Below are 24,306 nucleotides of genomic sequence, written 5' to 3' on the forward strand. Positions count from 1 at the left end.
TAACGCACAAGGCATGCGCAATTTGCGGGCTCCATTGGTCTGGACCGAACAGGCCGAAGAATCGTTTATCGCACTAAAACAGGCCCTCACGTGCGGAACCGACCTGGCCGTTCAGATTATACTCAGCCGTTTTTCCTCGATGTTTCTGAAACACCAGGCGTCGCTAACGGGGTGTTGTTTCAGAAAAAATGGGGAGGGAGGAAAGTGCTAATGTACGCCAGCAGCATGCTCGACGAAACCGAGAAACGCCATCCACCGTGCACAAGACATGCCGCAGGTGTCGAAGATATTACAGAAAAGCGCGCACCTGGTCATGGGCCACCCGCTAACAGTGTTAACCACGCACAGCGTCGTGGCCTACATGAATTCGGTAAAATTCACCCTCACCCCTCTAAGACAACACCGATTGAGCCGTTTTTTGACCAACCCAAACTTAGTGTTCACGCACAAGGGCATCAATATGGCAGACCACATGGATGTAGAAGGAGGGAAGCCCCACCATTGTGAGGCGCTGGTACAGACAGAGCTCCAAATACGACCCGACCTTGAGACTGACCCGATCCCCAACTCCGAACAACTGTTCACAGACGGCTGCTGTTACAAGCACGACACCTACGACTACTGGCGGGATACGCGGTAGTCCGACTGACCCTGACTGGACATGAGACGATACCATCAGTTAAAATGGAAGGGCAGCAATCGGCCCAGAGGGCGGAAGTCATGGGACTCATTGCGGCCCTGGAGTGGGCAGAGGGGAAAGCTGTGACCATTTATACCAATTCGGCCTACGCAGTAGGGGCAGCCCAGGTGGAGTTGACATTATGGAAACGGGGAGACTACCGTGAAATGCCGAGGGCATGAGGTAGGAAACAGTGAGGTAGCGAGAGGGAACAGACAGGCAGACGCCTCGGCAAAGGCTGCGGCCGGCTACCACGTGACGTTTTAGATGGTGTGTGAGGATGGCCTCATGGGATAAGAGTTAGACGAAGAAGACATTGTGGGCCCAAAGGGGAGCGACATGTGGGGGAGAATTGTGGAGAAGCCCGGATGGTCGGGTAGTGTTACCACTGGAACTCCAACAGTGTGGTGGGAGAAGCCCACAGGTTGGGACGTGTGGGAGTGGCTCAGGTGAAACCAAACCATTGCCTCTGGTGGCACCCCTATTCGGACGAAATGGGATAGTTCCCGACAGTGGTACCTCCTCGTGTGTGTGGATGCTCTGACCGGCTGGCCAGAAGCATGCCCCACCAAGAGGGAGGACAGCGCCACGGTGGCCAAATTTCTCAGTACATCCCCGGCACGGATTCCCGCGAAAAGTCAGAAGTGACAAGGGACCCATTTTAAGAATAAAGAGCTCCAGAAATTTGTTCAAAACAAAGACAATAACAGAATTACAATTTGTTATAAACAAAAGAAACCCCTAGACAACATCCCGACCTGTCCAGACACCGAGAGCGCGCTCATGAAAACAAAGGTGGGCACAAACCTTTTTAACAGAACTGTGCATATTGACTATATCAAATTATCGATGTCTGGATAAGGAACAGATGTTTTAAATAAAAGACAGAATAAAAAATCTTCATAAAATTATAAGACAAGCATGCATTTTAGGAATAACGCTTGGCATTAAATTTTAGCCATTCAATTTTAGGTAAAAGATTCAATCCAACGACCCCTAGATGAGCAGGTAGAAAGGGCAAATAGAACGTTTAAGGCCATATTGGCTAGGATTTGCGTGGACTCAAAGCTAACTTGGATAGAAGCCTTTCCGTTAGCTCTCATGTCAATAAGGGCATCCACTAACAGCGGCCCCATTTAACTTATGCACAGGAAGGAGGTTCGAGAGTCTGGCCACGGTGGGTCTGAGGGGGACGCCCCTGGACCTCACCTGCTGGATCTCACCTGCGTGGATCACGTAGTGTATGATGGTCTCCTAACTGCTCTGGAAGAGCCTCTCTCTCTTGCTCTTCTCAAAGATACAGGACCACGTTGGAGAGCGAATTCACCCACTGTCGGGTAAGGCTGTAAGAGTCTCCAACTGGGTATGGCTGAAAGCGGTGAAAAAGACGTGGCCCGGGGCAACGCAGCAAGCACAAATGATATGGACAATGACTCCGCGGGGAAATAATCCCTGGGGAGTGTGTATATATTGCAATTGTTTTGTTTGCTTCGTACCTCCTACACAGGTGGTGTCCCTCCTGGGGCTACACATTGGCCTAGACAGGGCTGAGCTGGTACAGGGCCAACAGTGTGATAAGGGGCCATGGTGGCAAACTGCTCCTTCGAAGCGGTGGACCACCTGATGCAGTCCCTGGAGCTGGTCATCTACGTTCCTGGTCCACCAAGGGGAGGCCCGGGTAACTCCAAACTACCCATGGCCGAGTGGGTCCTGCTGAGGGTCATCAAGCGAAAGTGGGCGGACCCCCGGTGGACGGGACCACATCGGGTCACCGAGCGCACCTCCCACGTCGTTCGGCTCGAGGGAAAAGGGGACACGTGGTATCACTGGAGTCAGTGCGCCGCAGCCTCCAACCCCAGCAGCCAACGACCGGATCCTCACAGCACCACGACCCCGCCCGACCCCTGAGGAACGGCTGGCAGCCGCCGATTCGGGACACTCATTGTTAGCTGCGAGGGTGATAGTGCTAGTAACCTCTCCCTTAGGTCATAGAGGAGCGAGGCGGGACGATCACCATTCCCCGCCCAGAAGTAGACTATCCAACTGGAGGGGACCTCAGTTGTTTCCCCTACTGATTTGTTTATGGTTTATTGTGTGCATGATTTTTGCGCTGGATTTAGTTGACCAGGGTTCAAAAGAGAAAGATCAAAACAGCGGAGAAAGCACACCTCACATGAGGTTAAGAGCAGAAAAGCTGTGAGATCCAGCATCACACCCAGGGAGACACTGTTCCATAAGAAACCACTTGGTACTTTTTGTTTGCTCATTTAGGATGTTTAAGTTTAGTGTAAGGCTAATAAATGTTTAAGTTTAGTATAAGGTTAATACATTTTTAAGTTTAGTATAAGGGTAGTAACGGTTAAGTATAAGGTTAGATCTGTGCAGTTAGTTGAAGATTTTGTTGTTAAAAATCGTCCAGGTGGTGAGTGAATGCCATCCCCGCGTTCAGTAATGTGGATGTTGGTAGGTTTTCCCACTAAGAAAAATGGGGTTTTCCCTGCCAATCACTCCTGGTGCCATGCATTGTCATGAATTGTGTAGTGTTTGTTGTACATGTCCTTACGATGTTGTATTTGCTTTCCCAATTGGGAAAGCAAATACAACATTGGGAAAGCAAATAGCTCAGGAGTAGCTCAGGAGGTAGAGCTGGTCGTCTAGTAATCTAAAGGTTGCTGGTTCGATCCCAGGCTCCTCCTGTGTCCTTGAGCAAGACACATAACCCCTAATTGCTCCTGATGGCTGCGTCCGTCGGTGTTTGAATAATTGTAAGTCGCTTTGGATAAAAGTGTCTGCTAAATGTAATGTAATAATATATTCCCCATGGTTATTATATGTTGTTATTACTGTTTTAGTAACCTCATATTTAATGAGGTCAAAAGGGGGATTGTTGGATGTAGTATAGCGCACAAAATGGCGGCTGATAGAAATGACAGGGCATTTTACTTAAAATGGTGCCCAACATATAAAATGTCTCTTTATGACATCTCATCCAAATAGCCTTTATGACGACTTGCCAAATAACCTTTATGACAACTGGCCTAGGATGATATATATATAGGAGCGTGTCTAAAGACTCGCTCTCTCTCTTTGGCTTGGTCGCTCTTGCTTTGGGCTCGTCTCTTGGTCTTTTTTATTGTGCCAATAAAGGATCCATTATGCATCGCATCCGTTTCCATCTTATTGAAGAACCTCCCGGCATCAACCAACCTGGGAGGGATCGGTTTCCCAGATCCCAACAGGAACCATCTGGGTTCCAACAAGTCAGCCGTTATGTGAGCAAAGCCATCCTGGGTTATCGCCGCTTAATCCGAGAGATCTTTCGCGAGTACCCCTGTTATATTGCAGACCGTTGCAATGTATGTTTACATTTGTTCATATTATAATCACAAAAGATCCTAATTTTGTAATTATTTGATCAGAATATAGTCCTAAACAAATGGGAAGAAAAAATGGATAAAACGTTTTTGTTGAACAACCTACCTGTAGTCATTGGAGCAGTTAAACATCCCAGTCCTTATCCCAAAACGCGAAACCTTCTGGACTATCTTGCCCCAGTTTGACTTACTAAGCAATGCCTCTCTGTCCTGTGCTATGACCTACAGAGTGAAAGAGATAGAGTGGCGTTTAGACAATTGAGGGCATTTATACATTCATTTCTAATTGCAATGAATTACATTTTTTCTGTGATTAATCCTGATGAACCACACATTTAATAAGATGTTGAAACTTCGAGAAACACATTGCTACTGTGTTAAACTCCAGCAAAATATTTTCTGAACTGCAGGGGAACAAAAATTACAGTTTACATAGAGACTGAAATGTTGGATGCACTTTCAAAAGTAGAAATTCTATCAATTATACATTAGTAGGCATTATCTGGCACAGTCTCTGTGGACTTTCTTTTGACTCATATTCATTATTTGGTTAGTCAGGTTAACACTGAAATCAGTGACTCCCTGGCTATGAAAGAAAAATAATGTATCAGTGGTGTAACGTTAAAACAAAAGCATCCGTTTAGTAGTTTACCTTTCTTGTCTGTTGATCGCTTTGTTAATCTGGTGTGCAGTGTGTCCAGAAAGATAAATATTGTGCAGAGACATATTAAACTATTACATTTCAGTCCTAACGACCATCTGATCAATGTTTAAGTAATAATTGCTAATATTTCTACTGGGCTACTGTAAATTAGCTGCTGTGGACATAAAATCCCGCAATGCATAACAAGGTGGTGGTAGAATTCCCATACCTTGTTTGATGCCATAAAATGTCATATATTTGGCCATTTCCTGTGTACACTAATCAACATGGTCACTGCTCTGATGGAAGGGGTTTCCGCATATTAATTTTAAAACCATGTAGTTCCATAAACAATTGAGGTGCAATGCACACTTGGAGATGCTGTTGCCCAAATACCACGTAGGGAGGGGTTGAATTAAAGTCCATATCTTGGCCGGCCACATTTACACTTGGCAAACCCTGAACAATATAAGTTCTAATTTCTGGTCTATACCGAAGTGCACCACACCTCACCAGAAGAAATTCCTTGTATATGAAAATGTACCTGGCAAAATAAAACTGATTCTGATTCTGATCACCAAAGATGTAAACATTGCATTTGGTAAATCATTCATGAATCAGTTGTGTCTCATCTAAATAACAGACAATACAATAAGTGTCTCATCTAAATAACAGACAATACAATAAGACAATTAGGAATACATTTGTAAACTGCAGAGTCAAAGTAGGTCTTTGTGAAAAGAGGTAATAGACAAAGAAAGGCAGTACTTCATGAATCGCTAGTGTCACAGTCCAAAATGACTGTTAAATAATATCTCTTAGTTATTTGTCATTTACCTGTACCAGCCATATCCCGTCCTTAGTGTCCTCCACTAGCTCATAGAAGTGTATTTCTCCACTGAAGGAAGTGCTGCCGAAGTCCCCTCCTTCAGTCTGCTCTTCCTCTCTTTTAATGGCTGAGTACAGCTCCCCCTGCATCAATTCCCCTGTGTGAAGAAGGCAGGGGGCAGTCTAAGTACTCTCGTGGTATAACACACAGGCAACAACAGCATAAATAAAATAAAGCTATAGCAGCAAGACAGCAATGACAACAAAAAGACAATCTATCCATTTATTGAGTCATTCATTTGGTTAAGTATCATTTAGTTGAGTACCATTTGCTTGTTGTTGAAATAACACCCACTGTAAATAGTAAAATCCAAGCATTTGGGCAAAAAACTAAAGATGGAGGGGTCTTACCCGATTTCGCTACCAGATCGCTGGCATCTTTCTTCCCTGCCAATCCCATGTACCCCAGACCTCTGCCTTCTAGGATGCTTTTTAACTTATTGTAGCTCAGAGTCACTGGATCTACCAGTTCGGTGGCAAATAGACCAGTCTCATACCAAACTACCGCTTCAAACAAACGAGCCAGCATAAACAACACCAGGAAATACAAGAGGATGAAAAACAGTTTCAACCACATCTTCTACTCAGTACAAAGAGTAGTTTGCAAAATAAAAAAAATATATATACCGAAATGTCAGTTATCGTTAGATTACAGTGGCGTTAATCCAAATAACTGCCCCTTTCAGCTAGCTACTCACTATTTAACATTCACGAGTAGATTCAATGTTATATGAGAATTTCGAAATCAGTATATCATTAAACGTTCGTAAGAATGAAACACGAAAGTCACTCTCCGACTGGTATACGTATGCATATCCAATTTAATACATGTTGAAGAAGTCAGTTGTATTTATCTTAGCATTTCAGATAGCATCTCGGTTCATTATCCGCCCAGGTTTACGCCATGGCAACATAACGTCAAATGTACCATACGATAGTCTGTGGATTTAACGTTAAATTTGGTTCTTTCGAATCGATGCCCTTGTCGAAGCATAAAAGGGAATGCTGATTCCTTTACTCCAGGCCACAATCAGCTGATGTACATAACAGACTTCACGTAACACCGGACATTTTTTTTTTACTTCCGGTTCGAAATCGAACTGTTTTCTTCAGCATAAAGGTCTTAAATTTACCTACAAATACACCAGCATTTCATTTTCAAAATTCAAGTTCAATAAACTTCAAGTGATTGAATAGTCAAGGTTCAATACTTTTTTTTCCTTTCATGTACATGAGAACATTCAAATGTGTTCGATATTCTTCGAGGAACCAATCTATGTATTGCGCAACCTTTCGTTTTCAAAATAAAAGTTCCAAGAATTCCAACCATAGGTAAATTTGTTTCTCGGTGGTCTGTGGTACGCGGACCCAAATGCAAGTGCATATCGTGTAAGTCACTATCACATATGAATATAGAAAAACAAGAAGTATAAAGAAAATACAAATAATAATTAAATAGAAAATTAATAAATATTATAAAAATTCACACAATATGCATTATTAAATTTTTAACGCTATTGTAGATACATATAGCACATGGCAAAGAAAGAATCGCAGATGACGAATGAAAATACTGCACATTATACACAAACAATAAGTAGACGAAAATACATATAATTCATTAAATATTAGACAAACATTAACAGAATTCATACAACATATGCATCACTTTTGGTGTCCGCGTCTGATGACATCACAGAGCATTTCAAATGGTGTTGTCCGTCGACGTCTCAAGGCAACAGAATGGGAGGGGCGGGTAATTACTTGCACTGTTACTAAGGGTAACAAACACAAACCCTTGAGCAAACCGTTCGCTTTTCATCTCGCTGCTGTTGAGTTATTAAGGTAAAACAACATTTATCTCCAGTTTGGAATGTTTGTAAACTATAGGTTTAATAACACTTTGGAAAACGAGCAAGTCGTGAAATCGTGTCTAGTACTGTGGCCAGTTATTCATTATCTGCGTTAGCATATTGAGCTATATGGCTAACCAGTTAGCATATTTAGCTACCCAACTAAACGTAGTGAGACTTTGTAAAGTGGCCAGGCAATGTTAAATGACAGTTTTCCGTTCGACTACAAGTTGTAACGATATAGTAGAGTTCGATGGATAGTAAAGATATATAGTTATCTCTAAAATAAAGCTCAAAACTTTTTAATACTAATGTGAACAAGAGTATTTCCACTAGGGGGTCCGCAGCACGGAATGAAATGCTGTTTTTGTGTTACATTTTTTTATGTTTTGTCACAAAATATATATGTTAAATCTTACGAATATTCCTGAGATTTAATACATACTCCATCCCCCCACCGGCTGGGCTGGAGTCCTGGCGGCTTGCACCGGGTGGCTTAAGGTGTGCTGCGACCTGGCGGGGCTGCGGAGAGCGCCGCCGGAGGCCTTCCCTGGGGGGCTGCTAGCTGTTGGGGTGCGGGAGCGGCTGTCGGCCCTTGACTCACCTTATACACACACACACACACACACACACACCACCAACAACACCTGCTTTGAATGCACCCCAGCACCCTCCTGGTTACATTCCTCTCCTTACCGCCCTCATTTACTGCCATAACTATGACAGGAAGAGGCCATGTGCCAAATTGCTGTTCCAATTTTCCTGGACCTGATTAACTCTGTTTTTCAATACATTTTGTCGTCCAATATTTATGTTTCCATGTAAATGTTTTTTGGTTCTATGTTTAATTGTCTCACCCATGGTGCATCTCTTGCAGTAGTGATTAGTTGTTTATAGACCCAAACATGGTAAAAAAGTTCTCCAAAGAGGGGGATTGGTGGCGGCTCTGTATCAGAAAAAGCTGTGCTCTTGTCATTCTATAGGTTAGGGGTGTCCAAACTTTTTTCACTGAGGGCCACATACGGAAAAATACACAAAGGACTGGGCCAGAAGTGAGGTATATCGCCTCACCTCTAGTGTATTAAAGTTAGCAAAATCAATCAAATGTAGGTGAATCATGCTTGATAATTGAATATGCTTAAGAAAAAAAAAAAAGTCTACATCACAGCTTTCCATTAATGAGTTTATTTATTTTGTTACAAAAATGGTTAGCAGCACATTCTCATAACAGCAGCCTCAGATTGCTTCTTAGTCAGGATAGTGATCCCCCTTCATAGGCCTGTATAAAGGGTGGCAAATAAGGGGAAAAGGGGATGGGTATATGTCAAGCTTGTTATGCAAATAAGTTATTGGGCTTGTTAACACATCAACTAACGTTTGTTAGAAAATGTTATCAACTTTAATTGACGGAATTTATTAAATTATTGGGCTTATTAACACATGAATACTGTGTAATGTATTTTTAACTCACCTATAATGGAGAACAGCTTTGCACTCAGTGGGAGCAGTGATGCTGTGCTTTCGACTGAAGGATGGCTGGCAGGTCAGGTGTAATTTTTGTGGTTGAGATGCGAAGGACATCACAGAGATGGCTGTCTGTCATTTTGGTTCTCAATCTGCTTTTGTTCAGCATTAACAGAGAAAATGTTTGCTCACATATGTATGTTGAGCCGAACAGACTCATCATTCTGTTTGCGTGGCGTCTCATCAGAGGAAATTTGGACTTTTCCAAGCTCCTTTGAAGTTGGGTAGGGGGAGAAGCTGATGTTGATTGTGAAGCCAGTGCAAATCAAAATGGTAGAGTAGATCCCCTCATTCAGCCTCAACATCAGATAGGAAGGCTTTAAATTCTCTGTGGTAGAGCCCGCATGCTCAAATTATGTTGACAGTTTTCACAACAGTGTTCATCACATCTCTAAGCTGGACTGTCTTGGCACAGAGGGCTTCTTGGTGGATGACACAGTGCATTTTAACAGCCTCACCTCCACTCTCTTGCACTTTGGCGCACACCATAGAGACCATTCCTTTGCGCTCGCCTGTCATTGCTGGAGGCCCATGCGTTGTAACTCCACACAGCTTGTCCCATTTAAGTCTTATCTTGCCAATTGCATCTGACACAACTTCAAAAATGTCCTTACCCGTTGTTGTGCCCTTTAGACTCCTAAGATCAAGCAGCTCCTCTGTAATGCAAAAGTTATTGTCAACTCCCAGCAAAAAAATTAACAGTGGTGTCTGTGGCATCTTTGCTCTCATCACATGCAATCGAGTAAAAATCAGAAGCACAAGCTTTGTCTGACACTTGATGTTTTAAGTTAGCTAACAAGTCTACGAATCGCCACACAACTGTGTTTCTGGACATGCTAACTCTTGTTTTAAATTTACATTTAATCATTTAGCAGACGCTTTTATCCAAAGCGACTTACAAGGGAGAATAACATTAAAGCTACATTGCAATAGAAACATTAGTGTAACAATAAATAAATACTGCTAAGTAGTCCTAAGTAATTGTAAGTTAGGAGAGGAGGTGCTCTCTGATGCTCTGGTGGTTTTTGGCAGCTCGTTCCACCAGCGTGGAACTACAAATGAGAATAGCCTGCATTGCCATGGTTGTGCAGCTGGCATAGCCAGGCGACGCTCATTTGTGGAACGCAGCATCTGGGGGGTAACATGTGCTCTTACAAGAGTGTTTAAGTAAGTGGGAGCATTCCCAACAATCACTCTGTAGGCAAGCATCAGAGACTTGAACTTGATGCGAGCGGCTACAGGTAACCAGTGGAGCTCAATAAGCAGCAGAGTAACGTGTGCCCTCTTTGGCTGGTTGAGCACCAGTCGCACCGGCACATTTTGTATCATCTGCAGTGGCTTCACCGCACAAGCCGGCAAGCCTGTTAAGCGTTGCAGTAGTCGAGGCGGGAAATGACCAAGGTTTGGACCAGCAGTTGAGTGGCATATTGGATCAGGTATGGCCTGACTTTTCTGATGTTGAATAGTGCGAAGTGGCACGGCCGAGAGACGGCGGCAACATGCTCCGTGAATGTCAGTTGGTCATCGATAATGACACCTAGATTCCTTGCAGCCTTGGTAGGAGCAAGAGATAGAGAGTCAATTTTGATATCAATGTTGTGATAAATATCTTGTTTGGCCGGGAAGACCAACAGTTCCGTTTTTGCCAGGTTTAGTTGAAGATGGTAATCTTTAATCCACGTGGATATGTCAGTGAGGCAATCCGAGATCCGCATCGAGACAGTGGAGCGTGGAAGAAATTTTTCTGCAATGATCGGTGAGGTTAATCTGCCCGCTACAAGAAAACAACACTGAGAATATTCAAGATTATTTATTCTTCAGAATAAAGAGAAAGATTCAGTACTGCTCCAAAGCAGCGCTCAGATCGATCTCATATAATGTTTGAAGACAGCAGGCTTTATACAAAAGAAAAACAGGGTGTGGCTGGGTCAGCAGTACCTTACAAGTCTGCGCCCCCCAACTGTTTCCTTCGGTGCTACCCTCAGACAGTGAAATTCACAGGTACTTGCAAACTTGACCTGGCAGACGCGGATTGCACGACAATGCACCTTTAGGCTCACCTGTTGAGTTTCTTCATCTCTATAGAAGGTAAACAGGGCCAAATGTGATCTGATTCTTTCATGTTAGAATTGACATTGTAGGGAGCAAAAATATTTCTCTTCACCTAAACTCTGGGGGGTTCCTGGGGAAACAGAGACAAATGTTTTAAAACCCCCCTCTGGAGGTAGAGGCCTTTGTCCTAATTTAAAATAGTTAGAGTATCACCCACATATCAGTGATAGGAAAAACCATGCGAGCGAATGATGGGGGCACAGTGAGGTGGTGTATAAGGCAAAGATGAGAGGTCCCAGCACAGAGCCTTGGGGCACCCCTGTGGTGCGGTGGTGAGGCACAGACAACTGGCCTTGCCATGTTACACTGAACGAACACCCAGTGAGGTAAGACTCGAACCAGGAAAGTGCACTGCCAGATATGCCTATATTTGAGAGTATGGACAGGAGAATGCTGTGATTGACAGTGTCAAAAGCAGAAGTCTAGCAGAATGAGAACCGAGGGTTGGGCAGCAGCCCTAGCAGTTGGCCTCCGTCACAGACAACATGGCTGCTTCAGTGGAGTGTCCGCTTTTGAAGCCAGATTGAAGTGGAAGAAGGTTGTTTCTTGGCAGGAATTCTGTAACCTGTCTAGACACCGCCCTCTCAATGGTTTTGGAAAGGAATGGGAGGAGTGAGACCGGCCGATAGTTTTCCACTCGAGTGGGATCGAGTGAAGGTTTTTTGAGCAGTGGCGCTGCCCTAGCCAGTTTGAAAGCAGAGGGGAATGTGCCAGAAGTGAGGGAAGAATTAATCAAATTTGTGATTGCCGGGGTGACAGTCTGGGATAGTGGGACAGGTAGTGGGACGGCTACATGTTAATAGTTTAGATACCGCACTCTCAGTGAGAGGGGTAAAACCAGGGAACAATGAGCCTTGAGCCGGAGTAGACCGAGATAGTTGTTTGGAGAATTGGCTGCTGATAGCTGCCACTTTGTCAGAAAAAAAGGAGGCAAAGCTATCAGCAGTGAGGTTGTTAGCTGGAGGAGGTGGTGGAGGGTAGAGCACAGACTTAAAGCTGGAGAATAACTTACGTGTGTCTGTGGCACCGTTGATCCTGTCGTTGAAGAAAGCCTTCTTAGCAGCAAGAGAAGGAGGACAGCAGTGTCTGGTAGCTTGCAAGATCTTCAGTCGCTTTGGAATTGTGCCATTTCCTCTCGGCTCCTCTGAGGTCAGTGCGCAATGTCCGAAGGGTGTCACTCACCCACGGGTGCGACTTGGTTGATCAAGCAGGTCTGGTGGATAGTGGACACAGGCTCTCCAGACATGAGCTCAAGGTAGAGCAGAGGGAGTCAGTGGCATCATTAACCTGCAGAGAGGAGAAAGTGCCGTGAGGCGGAAGAGAAGAGGAGAACACAGAGGAGAAGTGGGTGGGAGACAAGTTGCGGAGATTGCTGCGGATGGAAACCATGAGTGAGGAGGTAGAGGGTTGTTCTGAAAGCTGAACATTGAAGCGGATGAAGAAGTGGTCTGAGAGATGGCCAGCCTCGTGAGTCGGTGGAGTCGGGACCTGTCTTAGGTCGAATGAGTGAACCAAGGCAGGAAGTCAACCGAGCTCGCACTGTCCAAGTGGATGTTCATGTCACCGAGGACGAGCATGGGACACTCATGCTCAGGAATTGATGACAGCAGGGTGTCAAGCTCATGTAGGAAGTCACCTAGTTGTCCTGGTGGACGGTCGATGACGACCGCAGAGGCTTTTACCGGTCACAAAGATGGCATGATATTCAAAGGAGACAAAGTTGTTTAAAGGCAGCAGTGGATTAAATTTAAATGTGTTGGAAATTAGCAGGCCAGTCCCACCACCACGGCCAGATGGTTGGGAGGTGTGAGAGAATGAGTATTTGTGGAAAGCGCAGCCAGGGTTGCACTATTTTCAGGTTTAATCCACGTCTCAGTAAGAGCAAGGAGCTCCAAGGAGAGGTGGGTAGCATAACCAGAAATAAAGTCGGCCTTGTTAACTGCAGATCGACAGTTCCACAAGCCAACAGAAAAGGAGATCTTTGCACATGATGTTCGCTGCAGAGACCTGAGGTGACCCAAGTTGCATCTGCGTTTGTTATAACGAGGCTTTCTGTGTGACCCTGAAATTACAGAAATGTGGTAGTTGCACATTGTGTATGAGGTGACGAAAACAAGACAGGTTTGCCTTGTTTGGTGTCCTTGCACAGGTAGACTTGCAAGTCTTTACACAATACCGACTTAACATGAGAACGGCTGCACACAGGGCTGACACTTTAGTAACAGCCCCGTGAATGTAGCATGACCACTGATTGAAGACGGCTGTTCTCGTGCTCGGACTGATTGCACCCGGCGGAAGGCACGCCCACACAAAGACAAGGACTTACCGATTTGGGGGAGTGTCTAGAATTCACACCCTTTGTTGATGGCTAAGCAATTAACAGTGATGGGTTCAGAGTGAAACCAGCAGTCCTAAGTTACAACAGTACAATACTAGATAACAGATACAAAGCAGTAAATACACTTATGCAACAGTTGTGGCACTGTAGCTTGTTTTGTTGAGAAGCTGCCTTGTTCAAGACAGTAGCGCCACCTAGTGTTAATACTAAGAAGTACAATACAGTCCAGCGCAAGTTTCATGTGTGAGCCATTTTCCATTATATTTTTAGAATTTGCTGCGGGCCAATAAAAAATGGGCCACGGGCTGTAGTTTGGACACCCCTGCTATAGGTCATCCACAGGACAGAGGTATTGCAGCAATTCTTGATGATTTCAGAATTAATAAAGAGTTGCACTGCAGGTTGAGAACTTGAACTCCACTCCACAGACTAACTCTGTTCTTGATGCAATAACATACAAATACTCTGTGTTGTATGCCTTGCATGCTGACAGCACAGGTAAAAAAAACAACAAAAAAAATCAAATATTTTGGTGCTGACAGTTTTTTGTTGATTATAGACAGATAACATTTGGACCGCTTTTTTAAATTGGGACAATGACAAATGACAAATCCTACTTAAACTGGGATTTATTGAAGCCTGTCCATATATTGTTCCCGGTGACCGCTTCATGGAGTTGGAAACGTGATAAGAACATGGTTCGGATTACGGGGGCAATTTTGGGGGCTAGCTGAGCCCCCTAATTAAGACTTAGGACCCCCGCCCCCGGAGGAAGGACAAGCCAAGGATGCGTTAAATGCAGAGGCCTCATTTCACCGGCCACCATCCAAAGCATGTGCATTTGTGTATGTGCGTACATGTGTTGTAGTGTGGTGTGCTGTGACAATTCAAGATTCTTCTTCTTCTTCTTCTTCTTAAAAGAGGTAAAAACAACAGGTCGAGGGGTCAACATTTATTTATCCTTCTTACCTGTAATCATAAACATTACAATATTTCCCATATTCATGCCTGTAAGAATCTTATAATGCTATTTCGGACATCCCTAACACCCCATTACACTGAGCATAGCGCTCTGCTGCTCAGATCAGAGCGATCTTTTTTTTTTCCAAAGCAATTAAAAAAAACTTTTTATGGTAGATTTAATTATTTTTCCTCAGTTTTCGAATTGAATGAAACAAAAAATGACCAGTGCATAACGGCAGACGTTCTCAGTCACTGTCTTACTCCTGCCTACATCTGCACAATTTGGGAATAATTCCAATTGACCTCCCATCGGACCAGAAGCCATGACCAGGTTACTCTGCTTACTCAGCCTCTACACCCCTGTGTGCTACTCCTGGAGTACACTGTACATTGGTTCCTGACATCACTGTATGCTGCCTTTGTCTCTAATTTCTTCCCATAACACTGCAACACTTTTATGAGTGGCGATAGTGGCGCCGCCCCTAGCGGTCGCCTGCGCCGGCGCTCCGGTTACTTTCTTACTCTTTAGTATTTTTTTTCCTTTTTTTATCACAATGTTCGCCAGAAAAACATCAACAATTAACTCATACGGCCGCGATGCACTCATGGATATAAAAAATTCCCTAAACGAACAACTTTGGGACTTTTTATCCGTGGGAGCAGAGTGGCCGGCGGAAATCCTACGCGGGAACACTCGCAACAACAACAAAAATGGAGTCGCTGTTCCACGAGCCGGCCCACGGAGGAAGCACCGAGGTATACGAGGCGGCATTCGGGTCAGAATGAGGACGCAACCTTACCGTCCACCTCTGCCAAGCATCCTTCTTGCTAACGTCCAGTCCCTGGAGAACAAGATGGATGAACTTCGAGCGAGGATTCAATTCCAGCGTGACACGAGGAACTGTTGCGTCCTCTGCCTGACGGAAACATGGCTGACCCCACTGGTGCCGGATGAAGCCATACGTCCAGCCGAGGCCTTCTCCGTGTTCCGCGGCGACAGAACGGGAGAGTCGGGGAAATCTAAAGGTGGAGGCGTCTGCCTAATGGTAAACAACCGCTGGTGTAACGCCAACAACACCAAATTCCTCTCCCACTCCTGCTCGCCGAACCTGGAACAGCTGACCATACTATGCCGTCCATTTTATCTCCCCCGGGAATTCAGCACGGTCATCATTACAGCCGTTTATATCCCACCGCAAGCGGACACCGACGCAGCTCTGTCGGTTCTGCACGATGTGTTGTGCGGATTTCAGAACAGACATCCCGACGCGGCTGTGGTGGTGACTGGGGACTTTAACAGGGCCAACCTGAAAAAAGTTCTGCCGAATTTCCACCAACACATCACGTGTGCCACCAGGGGAGACAGAACTCTGGACCATTGTTACACACGTTACAAGAACGGATACAAGCCCGTGTCGCTTCCTGCTTTCGGGAAATCAGATCACGCCGCGATCTCGCTGCTTCCTGTTTACAGGCCTCTGATCGCGCGGGATCTGGTGATGACGAGGGAAGTGAAGCGGTGGACGGACAAATCAGAGGCTACGCTTCAGGACGCTCTGACTGACGTAGACTGGGACATGTTCCGAGCGAGTTCAAGTGACGTCAGCGAGTTTACGGAGGTTGTAGTGAGTTTCGTGGCTACGCTCGCGGATGAAATCGTTCCTACGGTGAAAGTTCGGATATTTCCAAACCAGAAACCATGGGTTGATAAATCCATCCGCTGCGCTCTGAATGCGCGCACGGCCGCTTACAACGACGGACTTGTATCTGGTAACATGGACAATTACAAAGCGGCGTCGTACAATCTGCGGAGGGCGGTGAGGGACGCCAAACGGACGTACAGAGACACCGTGGAGCTGCAGATGGAGCGGGGGGACACAAGACGCTTGTGGGAGGGGCTGCGAACAATAACAAACTACAAGAGCAGCTCCTCCCCAGCCACGAGTGTGGACGCCTCCCTGGCCAACCAACTGAACTCCTTTTATGCGCGGTTCGAGTCTGGCAGCAGCACCGCTAGCTCGCCGGCTAATTGGAGTTACACCGCTGGGGACGAGCGCGCACTCTCAGTGTCCGTGCACGAGGTCAGGAGGGCTTTGATGCGGGTGAACACCAGGAAAGCTGCGGGCCCAGATGGCATATCTGGACGAGTACTGAAGACCTGTGCTAACCAGCTAGCTCCGGTGTTCACCACAATATTCAACATCTCCCTGGCTGAATCAGTGGTCCCATCCTGCTTCAAGAGGTCCACCGTCGTTCCTGTCCCGAAGATCGCCTCTCCAACCTGCCTGAATGACTACCGTCCGGTGGCCCTCACCTCGGTGGTCATGAAGTGTTTCGAGAGGCTGATTAAGGATTACATCTGCGCCTCCCTCCCCCGCACCTTGGACCCGTTGCAGTTCGCGTACCGGCAGAACAGATCCACGGATGACGCGGTCTCCCAGGAACTGCACACCACGCTCACGCACCTGGATGGCCAGAAGGGGGCCTATGTGAGAATGCTGTTCATTGATTATAGTTCAGCTTACAACACCATAGTCCCCACCAGACTGGCTGTCAAGCTGATGGAGCTAGGATTGAATGCTCCGCTGTGCACCTGGATCCTGGACTTCCTCACAGGCCGCCCCCAGGTGGTCAAGGTGGGGAAGTACATGTCAAGCTCCCTCACCCTGAATACAGGATCCCCCCAGGGTTGCGTCCTCAGCCCCCTACTGTACTCCCTGTACACACATGACTGTGTGGCCAGGTCCAGCTCCAACACCATCATCAAGTTTGCTGACGACACCGTGGTCGTGGGCCTGATCACCGACTGCGATGAGAAGGCCTACCGCGAGGAGGTGGCTGACCTGTCACTCTGGTGCCAGGACAACAGCCTCCACCTGAACATTAGCAAAACTAAGGAACTGATTGTGGACTTTAGGCGTGGATCACAATCGAGGACGCACGCGCCCTTGTGGATTAATGGGACTTCTGTCGATAGGGTGAGCAGCTTCAGATATCTGGGAGTCCACATCACAGAGGACTTAACATGGACTGTTCACACAGACACTCTGGTGAGAAAGGCGAGGCAGCGTCTCTACCACCTCAGGCAGCTGGGGAAATTCCGGGTCTCGGTGAGGATCCTCAAGTCCTTCTACTCTGGAGCAGTGGAGAGCATCCTGACAGGCAACATCACTGCCTGGTTTGGGAACTGTACTGCCCAGGACAGGCGGGCCCTGCAGAGGGTGGTGCGTTCAGCTGAACGTACCACTGGAACTACCCTCCCCCCCTTGCAGGAGTTATACACCAGGAGGTGTAGTAGCAGAGCCCGCGGGATCATGAAGGATCCTCATCACCCCAACAACGGACTGTTTCAGCTGCTGCGGTCAGGCAAGCGCCTCCGCAGTCACGCAGCGAGAACAGAGAGACTGAGACGGAGTTTCTTCCCTCAAGCCATCAGAACTGTCAACGCTGACCTCACCAGAGGTCCTAACTGAGCCATGCACTAGGCTCCACTACCTACTGTACTGTATGTAGCATACTGTACCGCATACTGTATCACTGTTCAGGGTTGTTCGTGATGCCGTATTGCTGCGCCGTACTGTTGTATACTGTGCTGTATTATCCCAAACACTACCTCACACTATTCACATTCACATGCCACTTTAATTCACATGCCACTTTAAATGCACATATCTGTATATACATAGGCATATTACTTCAACCTATTCCCTTTTATTTCGATTTATTTTTTATTGTATTTTATTCTATATATTTTTTATCTTATTCTATAAGTATTCCACTTACTGTATTACGTTTTAGGAGTCAGTTAGTCGGTCTAATAGAAAGGAATTTTCTACTTTTTATTTTTATTTTATTTTTGTACTTTTTCTTAGGACTTATTGTGTGCTATCACCGGGTGCGTTGCATTACATTTCACTGCATATATGTATGGAAGTATGTATATGTATGTGACAAATAAAAAATCTTGAATCTTGAATCTTGAATCTTATTAGATTGGTCGTTTTAGATTTGACCTTAGATATTGAACGCTCAGCTTCACAGGGGTGCGTTGTGAGGTCACAAAGACATAACACAATGTTGTCCCCCAGTACCTGCGGCAAGCCGGGAAGCTGGCAATGTGGGGAAATTTCCCTAATATGTTAACATGAATTTCCATGGCGACTGGATCTCCTCACCATACCCATTCTCATTCCAATAGGAAACTTGGTCCAACCCACAGAACAGCTACTGTTACACAAATTGCTGAAAATGTTAATTCTGGCTATAGAAAGGTGTCAGAAAACACAGTACATCGCAGCTTTCTGCGTATTGGGCTGCGTAGCCGCAGAGTGCCCATGCTGACCCCCCGTCCACCACCGAAAGCAAAAGGGCACGTGAGTGTCAGAACTGGATCATGGAGCAATGGAAGAAAGTTGCCTGGTCTGATGAATCATGTTTTCTTTTACATCATGTGGACGGCTGGGTACGTGTGCGTCGTTTACCTGGGGAAGAGATTGCACTATGGGAAGAAGGCAAGCCGGCGGAGTGTGATGCGGCGGAGTGTGATGCTCTGGGCAATGTTCTGCTGGGAAATCTTGGGTCCTTGCACTCATGTAGATGTTGCTTTGACACGTAGGAATGGTAGTCCATGATGGCTGCCACACATACCCAGACTTCACCCAGCCAGCACTCTAGTACAAAGTCCAGGTAATGTCCGATTGAGCGGTATGTGTGAACAGAGCAGGTACTTGTCTGGATCATTCACAGCCAGCGAGTGGGTGCGTCATGTTGACGATGTCTCCATCAATGTCCGGATAATCAGGTCCGGACAATGTCCGGATAATCAGGTCCGGACATTATCCGGACATTGCATGTGAGTGCATGTGTGAAAGCAGCTTTGGAGGGAAGGAGAAGCAAGGAGAAATGTTTGTCAGAAACAGTTTTGATATAATTTTTCAGTTTTTTTGTCTGCCATTTTATTTTACTAGTGCATACCAGTTCAAAATGTATAATGGCGAAGTTGAACAAAATATCAATGATTCAATCCTTAGCATACGTGTTCAAGACACTCTTTTTGACTGAGTCGCAGAGCCCTGAAGCCCCCCCCCACCCCTGGCTTGCTGTTCACTGGTTATTGAAAGTTTATTTATAATAACCTGTGCGTGTCCAAGTTGCTCCAAAGTTTACGTTGTGCATCCTTTCGTCCCCAGTTATACACCCACCAAGTGTGAAGTAGATCGGATGAACGGTTGTCGAAGTAATCGAAGGACAGGCGGACAGGCCAGAATTCCTTTCTTCATAATTAGATTAGATAGGCTTAACTATCAGCCAAATTTAGAATTAAATTAAGTATTGACATACAAATGTTTGAGTTCAAAAAGGATCTTCTAGCACTTTTAATTGCAATTCACAATTTAAATTAATTCACACTTTGCAATTATGTTTTTTGTTTTTTTTCTGATAAAGTTTTCTATATGGCAAGCCACTGGAGCCTTCCTGGTCGGCCAGGGAGCCGTGCTGGGTCTCTGGCCCTGGGTGCAGGGAGACCCCCTACAGCTCTCAGACCTCCTCCAACAGCTATCCGCATGGCGACTGGGGTAAGTCCAGGAAGATAGACACAGCAGCCGTGCGAGTGAAGATAATAATAGGTATTACATATTGAAATTGAATACATTATAATAATATAGTACTAGTGTGACTTATTAAAGATTACGGTTTTGGAAACAGAAGTTTTGAGCAATCAGGCTTTAAAGTTTTAGAAGCATTCCAGACTTGTGCAGCACAAAATACCCATTTAGAAAGACAATTAGTGCTTTAAATTGTTACATTTGGATAGTGCTGTCCTCCTTCAATGGGATAATGTTGAATGTGTTTTTCTAAAATAATATTTGAATCATTCATTTATAATAAAAAAAAATTACAGTGCATAATTCAAGTCAATCCTTTAATTTTAAGTTAAAATATTTTTTTTTTATTCTAATGTCATGCTCACTATCTTAGCATGACCCCTCTATTATTATGTAACTTCTAAATATTTCCATTTGCTCCATTTATTGTTTTATATCGATGATAGTTTAAAGAAAGTAGCACTTTTCAGATCACGCGCATGGAAACCTATCACCAGGGGACAACAATTCCCCATTACTTTCTTGGAGACCGCTGCTTCCCGCTGCCAGTTTCAAGATAAAATTGAGCTTCTGCCTCCCTCTTCTTGCAATCCATAAAAAGAGGGAGACTACACTGCAAGCTCGGATAAGTAGAATCTAATTCCAATTTTAGGCAACCAATTGCCATGAAAAAATTAAGTATTGGAAAATTTTAAAGTCATTTGTTTGAGTAAAGTGAATTGGCAAATGGATTGGAATTGTCATCTCAAGTTCAATACACTAAAATCCAAATGATCCCAATTTCAAATATTTTGTAATATAAACTGCTTTGCCCTACTATTCAATTCAGTATGTTAAGTTAACTCGAGATATATATATATATATATACATACACACACTTTTCTGTATTTAGTTCCTTTCTATTCATATAACTCAGAAAAAGGTAAGTTAAAACACAAAATATATAATCTTTTTTTATTTCAATTAAGAATACTTTTCACATGAAATATATCATTGAGAAGCCAAGCAACATATCTTGGGCTTGAATTTGATGTATTTCTACATGTATCCATATAAAAAACTGCAGTGTGAAAGAAAGAAGAAGAAACAGTCTTTAATCGTCACACGACACTCCACAACACATGCTTGCACACACACACACACATGCACATGCTTGATGGTGGCCGGTGAAATGGCTCCTCTGCTTTTGACCCATCCTGGCTTGTCCTTCCTCCGGGGGCACAGCCAGGAGCAGTGGGCAGCATACGTGGACGCGCCCGGGGACCAGGTGATAAGTGTCCATCGCTAGTCAGACGATGATGGGTGCATGTTTTTGGTGGGGGTCCGTACTGACGTGAGGTGGAGGAAACCCCATGTGAACACGGGGAGAACATGCAAACTCCACACAGAAAGGCTCCTGTTTTTGGAAGATAACTCGCCGGAGCACGGTGCCAACAGCGCCCCAGGCGGGAATCGAACCCAGGACCTTCTTGCTGTGAATAGTTTAAAATAAGAAACCATGTAAAATTTGTATATTGTAAGTGCAACAACAAAACAGGCACTTGACATCTTGAAAGTTATAGGGAACCCTATGTATTCCTACATTCCATATATTTTCAAATATACACAATACGTCACACACAGGCTATAACTGCCTTATGAAAGTGTAAAAACACTGGATTCAACTTAAACATACAAATATTCTTAAAACTGCAGTGTGAGCTGAGGACCAGGTACAGGGGCATGACATCTCGAACAGTAATGGGAAACCTGTCTTACACAGCAAGCAGATTTTTCAGTGTTAAAATTTTGGGCATCAGCTCACTTCTACCCAAGTTGAGCATTACCTATTGAATAAAGTACCAAGTATTTTTCATGCACTTCGGGTAGTCCAAGTGGAGTGCATAAATTAGGCCAAATACAAGACACATGGCCTGGGTAGGTTGCACAGTTCATCCATTACAATATTGCCCTCCAAGACAATTCCCACTCTTGCTGGGCTGAGCTGAGGAGATGGGCTTTGGGCAGATGATTCCCACTAAAATAAGTTTGTACGAGTCCTCATCATTTACATCCCAACACAGAACAAAATAGACCTTAAGAAAGAGAATACATACATTTTCCAAGAATCAGCTCCATTGAGAGCGTATCTTCCCTCCTATTGGCGATCGTCCGGCTCTCTGTGCTACTCATTAGCATAAAGTTGAAATCTGATCAACTTTCCTTGTCGCCATGAAGCCGTGAGCTTGTCGCTCCGCCCCTTGCAGCTGGATGAAGCTCAGCTCCGTTTGAAATGCATTGCAGCCTGTCGCTTTGCAGCGCTCAGTCCTCAGTGGTGTGACTGTACCATTACAGAACACTTCCCTATTCCTCCACTCCACTATTAAGCTAAAAGAAAAGATCACGTGACAATTTGGAACACAGCTATATAATGGTTTCAATAAGTATCCATCTGTTGTTTGGTAAGCACCTGGTTTATTTTATGGGCTCGTCTCAGGACTGCAATCAAGGTGTGTGTGTGTGTGTGTGTGTGTGTGTGTGTGTGTGTGTGTGTGTGTGTGTGTGTGTGTGTGTGTGTGTGTGTGTGTGTGTGTGTGTGTGTGTGTGTGTGTGTGTGTGTGTGTGTGTGTGTGGACTTGATGGGAATTGACGAGATGAGCACTTACAGAACAACAGATGGATGATTATTAAAACTATTATATGGCTGTGTTTCGTAGGGCCTATATTGACATGATTTTACCTGTCCCAAATTGTAGCACAATCTTTTCTATTAGCTTAAACTCAATAGTTGAATATTTATTTTGGTATTACACGGAGTATAATCATTAACTTGCATTTGTGCAGTGAAATCTCTCTTTGATACCATTATCCTTTAAGTCACAATGTAAATCAATAGTCTTGCCAACAGGTCTTATCTTACCATAATTGAACAGAACTGATTCTCTCCGTCTGCGGAGACACGCAACAGTTTGTTTTCATTAAAGTATTTTATGTTTAGACAGACCATGGTGTTAGACACGTCTGATTCAAAGGCTTGTTAAAGCCACAAGCACACTATCGCAGGTGTGTAACTAAACCTTATTTTTCAGTCTTTCAAATTTTAAATTGAGTTAATTGCAGAGGTAGTCCGGAACTAATTACTTAAAAAGAAACGAAGAACCGTTCAATGTGTGTGCGCACCCTGTGGATCGATGGACCGTGGACCATGTATCGTAAGGTATATGTATATAAACTTATTTAGCAAAGAAAAAAGGTAATAGAGCCCAATAATTACAAGTCGAAATCTGGAAAATACTGATAAAATGATTCAGAATTTACTAGCAAGCAGTTTCCTTTAATACTAATACATTAAAGAATTAACTATTCATATGAAATATTGACATAAAATAAAGTTATGTACGATTGCCCATCATCCCCAAGGATGATGGGCAGGGCACCTGATTTCTGGTCCAGATTTGGATCACTGGTCCAGAAGTAGTGGATATAGAGTGCACCACACACCGAGAAAGGTAAATTATTCTTAGCCATAAGGTCAACCTTAATTTATTTAAACTCATGAAGGTTTCTTCTTTAAAAACCTCAAAATAATCCAATAAGGAGAAGAGATAAAGAGGGGAAAGACGAGAGAGAAGGAAATAACGGGGGAAATGAGAAGAAAGGAGAGGAAGGGAGAAAGGAGGGGGGGCAGGACAGGAGAGAAAAAGGAAGGGGAAGAGGGGACAGGAGAGGTTAGGATAGGAAAAGAGAGGGCGGGAGATATATTTGATTATTTGATGAGAGAGGGTGGAGAGGAGATAAAGGAAGACTCGAGTAGAGGAGCAAGGAGATAGGTGGAGGGTAGGGACAAATAAACCCACCTTTATCTGTAATAAAAGGTCAGTCAAAAGCTGACGAGTGAGGCCTCTCTTCTTTCCGAAAGGGCTCCATGGGACTTGGTGAGGTCAAGGGCATCTGAAAAGTCTACTCCAAAAACTTTTCCCACCACTCTGTTGAACTCAAAGTTCACCTGAAACTTCCCTTTTCCTTGGCTTCTTAATGTCTCTGTTAGGGGGATTGCCATTGATGGAGTGTTTTCCAGGTTTCCCATCATTAATGGTGACATCAAGTTGTCCCAGAAGACTGTTCTTCCCGCCATCTCAGCCGGAAGGTGACCCTGATTAAGAATTGGGTGTTCTTGTACCAAGGCTTCTGCAACAGCTTCGTAATCATCTTTGGTGGGATATGCTTTAAATGCATACTTGGTCTCAGCCAGTGCAGCAAGTTGGTAAGATCTAAGGTGCTCTCAGTACCATACTGTCATTTCCTTTTACAGACAGACAGAATTTCTTAGTTAACTGCACAATCTGT

General features: G+C 44.6%; 2 protein-coding genes across 3 annotated transcripts in view; one reads left to right on the forward strand and one right to left on the reverse strand.

Moving 5' to 3' along the window:
• rnf103 (ring finger protein 103) overlaps positions 1-6,630 on the reverse strand; it is a 44,673-nt gene extending 38,043 nt beyond the window's left edge. The window contains exons 1-3 of the mRNA XM_080007704.1: positions 5,936-6,630; positions 5,534-5,682; positions 4,160-4,275 (exon numbers count right to left, since the gene is read on the reverse strand). Of these exons, the coding sequence (XP_079863830.1) occupies positions 4,160-4,275; positions 5,534-5,682; positions 5,936-6,161 (491 nt within the window). The 5' untranslated portion in view covers positions 6,162-6,630. The remainder of the gene's footprint in view (positions 1-4,159; positions 4,276-5,533; positions 5,683-5,935) is intronic.
• A 707-nt stretch (positions 6,631-7,337) lies between these two features.
• The window catches only part of ift74 (intraflagellar transport 74), a 126,149-nt gene continuing 109,180 nt past the window's right edge, over positions 7,338-24,306 (forward strand). For both annotated transcript variants that reach the window (XM_080008332.1, XM_080008333.1), the window contains exons 1-2: positions 7,338-7,429; positions 19,820-19,950. In XM_080008332.1, the coding sequence (XP_079864458.1) occupies positions 19,828-19,950 (123 nt within the window). In that variant the 5' untranslated portion in view covers positions 7,338-7,429; positions 19,820-19,827. The remainder of the gene's footprint in view (positions 7,430-19,819; positions 19,951-24,306) is intronic.

This window comes from Zeus faber, assembly GCF_960531495.2.
Source record: "Zeus faber genome assembly, chromosome: 10".
NCBI classification, from domain to species: domain Eukaryota; kingdom Metazoa; phylum Chordata; class Actinopteri; order Zeiformes; family Zeidae; genus Zeus; species Zeus faber.